General features: G+C 50.8%; 1 protein-coding gene across 1 annotated transcript; it reads right to left on the reverse strand.

The window, feature by feature from the left end:
* Nucleotides 1-1342: 1342 nt before the first annotated feature.
* On the reverse strand, nucleotides 1343-7598 carry TMEM72 (transmembrane protein 72). Its single transcript, XM_010226900.2, has 5 exons — nucleotides 7529-7598; nucleotides 3415-3481; nucleotides 2884-2955; nucleotides 2039-2178; nucleotides 1343-1818 (listed from the first exon to the last, which is right to left on the reverse strand). Exons 1-5 carry the CDS (start codon nucleotides 7596-7598, stop codon nucleotides 1343-1345), a joined length of 825 nt encoding a protein of 274 aa, XP_010225202.2.
* Nucleotides 7599-8247: the final 649 nt, after the last annotated feature.

Here is an 8247-nt window from a genome sequence, read left to right on the forward strand (position 1 = left end):
CCCAGAATGAGCTCCAAACAAACTGGCCCAGCAAATTGGATATATAAAGCAATTGGATATATATAACAAAGTCAGGGTGATTAAAGACTGAGGTATTGTAGGGCACTAGTATTCCCTGGTCTTTGCTGGGTCAGGAGGGAGATCTGTCTTGGAGGATAGAAGGCAACATGACAAGAATGGGATTGTCTCTACCTGCCTGCCTCCATGTGACAATCTCGAGATCCATGGGGTTGGCTTCTCTGATGACTGTGCCCCTCAAACAGCTGGAATGAGAAGCAGAAAGTCATAGTTATAAGGTGAGAAATAGCTAAGGGGATGAAATGAACAGGTGAGAAGTGCTTGACTGTAGGGAAGTGATCCTGAAAGGGCAAAAAAAATGGTAGGATTAGGCCAGAGGTGAAAGCGAAGAGCTGACATGGAGAGGACCCGTGGGGCAGAGTTATAACTTTATGATTATCATTGTCCTCTGAGGCCCATAATTAACACACACAGAGTTTACAAATAATCTGCTGTGCCTAGTAACCTCTACTGAACCTAGTAACCTGAGCTGCTGCATTGTCCCAAAACTTGTCTAACTTGAGAGGACAGTCTGATCAAGGAAACCGAGGAAGCTCCAGGATCCACCCTGCTTCTGCATAGGTGCCCCAAACCAGGCATGATTTTCCTGCTGGGCTCAGAGCACGGCTCAGGTGAGGACACTTTCCAGGTACTAGATCCAGTGGTGTGATTTGTCACAGTCTCCCCTGCAGTGATGCTTTGGATGTGCTAGGCCTGCTGCAGCCTTTGCTGTTACCGTTTGCAGGTTGAGATGCCTGAGGTCCCAGCCCTGAGCTTTTTCTAGCACAGTGGAGGGAGGCAGGCAAAAATTGCCATTATCAGAAGCTGCTCTGGGAGGATGTTGTCTCCCCTTGACCTGCCAATTGCTGCCGCATGGTAGGCAAAGGTGTGAGGCAGGAGTTGCAGCTTTGACATATAGTGCTATAATGGAGGCCCATTCAGCCAATTTTAAAGAGAGATTCCCCACGAGCATAAATTTCAATGTCTTGGGAATATCTTGGCTGAACCATGGCCTCACAAGGTTTGAGACTATTGGTTGGCAGCAGCCCCTTGCAGGAGGGTGGCGTAGTTCTAGGATATGAGTGCTCCCCCCTGTTCTTCCTTGGTGGCTGCGCCCATGGGACATCCTCGGATGGAGGATGTGGTGCTCCCGCCAGCACTGCAGTTCTGCCCACAACACACAGTGTTGGTGTTGGCTAAGGTCCTTTTGGCTGCCAGAACAGCAGGGAGGGATGCTGATGTGCAGGTGTAGTTTCCCTCTCCTGTCTTCCTAGCTGGTGAGTGTTCAGAACAGGCCTGTGGAGCTGAGGGGAGTGAGTACAGGGGTATCCGGAGGGGTGAGGATGGGTGCTGTGTCCAGCGTGGTTTCTTCAGCCTCACTCTCCACATCATCCAAACTGTCACTGATGGAGGGGATGATCCGCACCACTTTCTCCTGGAAGTGCACTTGCTTGCGTGGGGCTGGTAGAGGCGCTGGCATGGCTGGAGATGTTGGTCTGGCTGAAGCTGCCTGGACCAGGTTCTTGTCCCTGCTCCCCTTCAGGATGCTCTTCATGTGGCCAAGCAGTGAGCAGTGCTGCTGCCTCTGGGCCCCGTCAAAGGTGTAGGTCTGCTCAGTATCACCAGCACCGGTTGGGGCTGCCATGGTGGCTGAAGGGTCCACATATTGGCCTGATTCGAGTTGAGTCTCTTTATGTCCTGGACTCTTCCTCCTCTTGCTTAGGAGGAAGTAGGCCAGGGCAGTGAGCAGCAGCATGGAGCCTGGGGAAGAGGGGCATGTTGGCCAAGGGCTGGGGCAAGGAGAAGAGCTAGCCAGGCGGTGCTCTAAAGGCACAGCATTTAGTCCTGCTAGCTCCCTGTCCTCCCGCAACCAATGCGGCACCCCACGCATCCCCACTATTTCTGAGTCTGCCAGTCTGGTGCCCCAACATACACTGGGCTCCTCTGGCATCTGCACCCCACCCCAGCATGGGTTCCTCACCAGGGATGGTGACGTGCCAGACAAGGACAGGATGCAGGAAGCAAGCCACGGAGAGCAACGTGTATCCCATGAATTTCTGGAAGCTTCCTGGCTGTCTAGCTCGCTTGCAGCAGGTGTGTGCCAGGGAGCCAGGCTCATAGCTGAGGAGAGACAGACAGACGGTCTTGTTGACTGGTCCATCAAGCCCCTGGCAAGAAGACTGAGACCCCATCCCCACCCACCTAGAGGTTTATATTCCAGTGTGTCAGAAAACCAGAGTGTTGGTCAGGAAAAGTAAGTAATGTCTGAGCCTTCCTCATAGAGGTTAGAGGCCCTGGCCTGGCCTCTGGCCTCTGCCAGAGGTCAACGTCTCAGGAGGTCTCTCCTTGGCATGTTTGCCTGCCTGGCCATAAGCAGGGTACCTGTTAGCTGGTGTAGCGTGCTGTCTCTTTAGCTGTCAAGGCTTTTGACTTTTTGCTAAAAGAGACCAGAGGTGCTTAGGCTTTGAGAAGTGCCTAAGAAGTTTCTATGTCTTGGCTTGATGTAGCTCATCCTGGAGATGTGGCTTTCCTCTCAATCCTGGTACCTTGCAGGACTTCACATGTTAAAGGGATGCTTCAGACCAGAGTCTGTTGTGCTGATTCTCAGCAAATTGTGACACAAGCTGTGGCTAAACACAAGCTTAATGGGCTAAGGGCACGGCCTCACTTACCTCCTCCCTGCCTGAGAGCACATGCCATGGGAGTATGGCCAGTATCTTTCCTTTGGCACTTATAGCTCAGCTAGGCCTGGTGTTGCTTATAGGAGGCAGGTTGCTTTAGGCAGGTCCCAGCAAGGCTGGAGAAGACTGGACAGAGTCTACTCACGTGAAGCACATCCCCAGGAACAAAGTGATAAAGAAGAAGGCTTCGCAGACAGTAACTGCAATCCCTGAAAAACTGAAAGGTGGAGGTGTCAAGGGAGTAGGTTTGAGCATCTTCTCCAGATGGTAGAAGGGGCACAGAGGATCAGCATCTACTCTCTCTCACAGCATAATCTGTCTGCTGGGGTTTGAACACCCTCTGCCTGTTTGGTTTGAGGAAAAGACCTCAAAGCTCTTCTGTCCGTGGGAGTCAGTTTGCAGCCCCTGTCAACTCTGGCATGCTTGAGCTTGCAGGTATCATTGAGGGAGGATCACTTTCGCTAATGGAAAGAGCTGTCTCTTCTGAAACCTAAAGATGGATATCTAAATTCCTCATAGATGAATATATAAATTCCCCAAAGATAGATATCTAAATTCTCCAAAATCCCGGATACTGGTCCCTGCTGCTGTTGCAGTCTATTCTGGTACTATATATGGTACAGGTGTGAAACGTGACAGCCCTGCAAGCTCTAAGTCCAAGGGCAAAAATACTCACAGCAGGTAGAAAGCCAGGCTTTTGAACTGTCCTCGCTGCAGAGTTTCTACGCCCACACCGATCAGTACTAGAACGAGAAGGCAGGAAAAGTGCTGACTGCAGGTTTGGTTCCTGACTCGTGTGCCCCATCAGCTTCTAGGATCTATGCCCCGGTTTCCAAAGGTGGCTGGTGAGCCTGCCCCTCCTGTGCAGTGCAGCACGTTAGAACTACCAGCACCAGTGACTCATGCTGACATATAAATCCGGGGCTTTGAAAGCTGAATGCAGGCCTAGACAGACAGCCCAGAAAGTCATCCCAGTACCGTTCCTGTCCTTGCAGCTGTACCACTGTGTAGGCTGGAGGGGAGGTGCTCGTAAGATACCAGTTGACCTTGGAAAGTGGGAGAGGTGAGCAGCAGTATGTGGGTGTCCCTCCTGCCCCTTGGCCACGCAGCTCCAGCAGTGCTGCCACAGGGGCTTCCCTTCTGCTGCCCTGCCAGGCTCCGTTCCTGCCCCAAGCACCTCTCCTGGCCTGGAGGGAATTCAGGCCCACGCCGACACGTCTGCCTCATGTCTTTTCAGGTCATGTCAGTCTCACTTTTGTGGCCCTCCCAGGCATCCCAGCTTGCCCAGGCCTGTTGTACCCAGTGTGTTGCTGTAGAACAACATGATGGGGGGAAATGAGCCAGCTGTATTTATGAAGGGCTGTAGTCATGGCATCACTCACTAGCCTAACAGAAAAATCATAAACAAGGGAGCTGGCAGATTAAGAAGAGGGAATGAATGTTCCCTTGGTACCCCAACCAGCACAGCACTCCGAGGAGTCAGAGGCCAAGGGGGGATTAAGAGTATTAGTAAGGCAAAACCTTACTTGAACTGGCAGTTAGAGGCCTATAGCTTCGCTGAATGGAATGGACATCCTACCCCCCACAAGGTTGTTTTCAAGAAAGCAATGAGCTGAGCTGGAGTTCATGGCTGGCTCTGCATCACACATTGAGATCGTGGTTGCATTTGTGGCTGTTTATCTGAGTTGTGGCTTTGCTCTGGACTTAGAAAGGCATCAGCCTCACAAACAGAGGAATGATGCTGGCTCCATTATAACCATGGGAGCATGCAGTGCTTCTGACACTGCTCTGCAATGCCAGTCCCGAAGGAGAGCCTCGTGTGCCTCACTTACAGCCTTGCTGAAGTGATGCTGACAAGGTGAGCCTGGTCTGCTGGCGATGCTCTTCCTCTCTCTTCCCTCTGGTCTGCTCAAGACAAGCCCTGGCACTAGGCTGTCCTGCTGACCACCATTACTGGGGCTTATCACTACACCTACTGCTTGGATAGCTCTGGCCTGGCTCCAGGATAGGACAAACTGTTTTCCTGCCTCCGGCTAGGCCCCATCAGGATCCTGTGGTCTCAGTTGGCTTCGCTCTGTGTCCCTGGTAGACGCTGGTCCCTCATCAGCTGGAGAAATGATTGGGCTCACGGACCAGCCTCCTCCTTGGCAGTGCTTCTCTAGAGTCATGGGGGAAATCAGTCTCATTCTAGGTCTGTGAAAAGACACAGGGCTTCCTCCCTACCAGGCGCTGAGCCTGGCCCCCCCTCTCACCAAGCTGTGCTCCGACATATAATATATTGTTCTCTGCTGTTTCATGACTGAACAGCCTTCTTTACAATCTTCCTTATAAAGGCAGAATTCATTCATTCCCTACAAATGAATATAGAATTCAACAGCTCAGCCTGTCTATCCTTTGAGTCTATCCTTTGGATGGGGGGCATTTCCTGATTTTATACAGCTTCTGCTTTACTCACAAAGCTGTTTGGATGAACGATCTGCAAAGTGCCCTTTCTGAGGTGTTTGTCTGGGCTAGCTGCTCCTTTAATTTGGATGTTATCCAAACCATGTGGTTAAAGGCATGCGATTAGGAATTAATGGTTGAAAGTATGAGAATTAAGAAATAACTAAGAACTCGCTAGATGCAGAAATCACTAATCCTAAAATCTATGAATTACAGAGATGTCCCAAAAACTGCAATGAATTGCAAGGCTGTCACTCATCACTAACTAGCCATGGGTGCTGCCAATGGCAGGACCGTCTGATTTCTTGCATGCAGTAAACTTTACAGTCCCACCATTGCAGACAGCCAGTATATTCAAGGATCCAGCATGGGGGTGGAGGATGTTATGTTATGCAGATAGCTATTTCAGTTTGTGAACAGCTTGTGGAATTGGCCAGGCCTTCTCAAAATCAATTACTGGGGCTGATGCATTATCCTCTCTTTCATTTTTTTTTTCAAACAAAGCCCATGGGATTCTATTCTGCATGATCTCCATTTCATGGAAAAACCTCACACACCTCATCAGGCACTAAACACTGCATCAAGCTATTTTCTTACTCCACTGAGACACTCAGAGGAATAATATACAGGCCCCTTCCACTGCTTCCTTGGCCTTTTGGGAAAGTCAGGTGACACTGGGAATGCATCAGAGTGGAGAGATGGAAAAGTACGGAGATCAATATTGCAGCTGTCTATGTTCTGGGATGCTCATCTGAGAGATGACTGCACTTCTAATATCAAGAAGAACTGTAAGTGCAGATGATGAAGAAGGAAAAGAGTACAAGCAGGAGGAGAGCTGTCCCATTAAAACATGACCGAAGCAAAGCTGCTTTCAATTTTGCCATTAGTTTTCCCATAAGAATATATTCATGTTTTCTCCCAAGGAGGGTTTTATGAGCTTTCCTGGAGCTCTAAGAGAGAATCCGACCATGATGGGGTCCATGTGGTCCTAAGAGAGGGGGCGGGTAGGAAACAGAAAGGAAGAGATTCGCATTTGCTGGCTAAAAGCTAAGTCCAGCTCCTATCTGGTGCAGTCTCATCAGGGTATGCACTTATCTACTGGGAGTTTGTACAAACTCAGAGACTCAAATCCCTACCTGTTATCAATCCTTTAAAGCACATTCCAGAGCGCAGCCCCCAGCTTCCTCACTGGTCTCTGGGTGTCCTTGGGGAACTGGCTCTCTGCAGCTGACCTGTGTGGTTTTTACTTTACTCTGACTTGAGCAGATTGTCTGTCAGGGTCAACGGCCTTGCTAAAGGAAATTCCAAGCTATGAGGACTTGCTGTGACCTGCTCTGCAGTGTCTAAAATCCACAGAGGTCTACTCTGATAACCACAGGCACCAGCTTGAGACACCTTTCATCAGAAAAGTTTGGTTCACCACTCCAGCCTTAGACAAATCAGATACTGTGATCTCTGCTTTCCTGATGGAGTAAACTGAGGCACAGAGAGCCACCTGCCCTGCTGCATGACAGCTGCAGTGCCAGAGTGAGCCTGTGAATTCACCAGGCTGCCTGTAGCCTGTGAGAGATGTTTTTCTACATCCCATCTGTAGATGTTTCATGTAAGACAGTTATTCTCCACAGCTTGGTCTTTCTGTGTGAGATGCTGTGCCTGAGATAGCCACCTCAGAACATCAGCATTTCACCTGAGATCATACGCTCTGGTACAGCACCAGACTCAGAGAAGGCAGGTCCCAAGCAGCCCCCGAGAATGGGAGGGGACAGCTAGCCGGGTGGGTGAATTTATGATGTCTGTGCTGCAGTCATCTTCTGCCTGAATTCCCTGTATTTGCTTCCTGACACCTTTTAGAGAGGGGGAGAAGCACTTTTGCAGCAACTGCTCTGTGAGGGCTGCAGGTCCCTTGATGTTGTTTGGCATAAGACACCCTCACACTGTGCACAATGCAAGAAAATCCTTCATTTTCAGGTGCCACAAAGGAGACAAACAGTTTTGTGTTGCCATGAGGATCTTACATCTCCATCTCAAATTGCATCTTTCCCATGACCATGTCTCTTTTTGAACAATGTAGTTTAGTTTTCTTTTCCACTTGTGCTTTAGCTTGTTTCCCCTCATGCTGCATGCTGACTCTGTTGCCTCATGGTGCCTCTCACATGATCTGGGAAGAACCTGGCCAGGTATCCAGCACTTCCCCTCCCTGCATCCCAAAGCAAAGTGAGCAGTGGTCCTTATCCCCTTTTTTGGATGGGGCAGTGGCTGCACTGGATCAAAGGCAGGGAGACAACTTGGGAGTCCCGATGCCTACGCAGTGCCTTTTAGTGGCAAAGGAAGAGAGAGCTAGCCCTTACCTGCTGCGGTGGAGATGCCCAGTAGTCGGCAGGTAAACTCCAGAGCAGTCCAAAATGCCTTGTGCTGCATGGCGAGGCGGTGAAAAGCTTGTGCTGCCGACAGAAGCTCCCTCTTCAGATCCCCCCCACATGTAACCCAGCAGCTCCCAGCTGCAGGCAGAGCCTCCCGTCTGAAGGGGGTTGCTTCCCTGAAGGAAGCAACAATGCGTGCAGGACACCTGGTCACCTCCGCCGAGGTCCTTTAGGGGAGAGGGTCAGAGAGCAAGCTGCCACCAAGGAGAACGGTCAGCACTGCCTCCTGCTGCACCCGGGCTCTGCAGAGTTGGCCTTTGCCTGCTCGTTTGCCGCTCGCTCCGTTGCGGCCCGGCAGTGATTAATGATTGCTACGGGGGGTGGCGCGGCTTCGGGAGCATTGCACCCGGGGTACACGGCCTTTCCTGCTCCTGAGGCAGGAGGCTCTGGAAGCCCAAGCTGATTAAATGCACGTGAAGTCATTAATGCTCTGCAGTTCCCAGCAGGTTAACCATTTGTGAGGACGGCAATATTTGCTCTTGGCGAGTGTGTGGCAAATTTCTGGTAGCTCTGCAGGGCTCCCAGAGCATCCCAACCCTGCTGCTTCATGCTGACAGGGCTCCCTGCCATAGCTCTGGCTTACTGTGCAGGTTTTGCCAGATTCTTACTTGTATAGCCCAGGAACTGTAAGGATAGATGTGCAACCG

Source organism: Tinamus guttatus, unplaced genomic scaffold, assembly GCF_059628265.1.
Source record: "Tinamus guttatus ecotype Peru unplaced genomic scaffold, ASM5962826v1 Tinamus_guttatus_pri_ptg000314l, whole genome shotgun sequence".
In the NCBI taxonomy this organism is placed as follows: Eukaryota; Metazoa; Chordata; class Aves; order Tinamiformes; family Tinamidae; genus Tinamus; species Tinamus guttatus.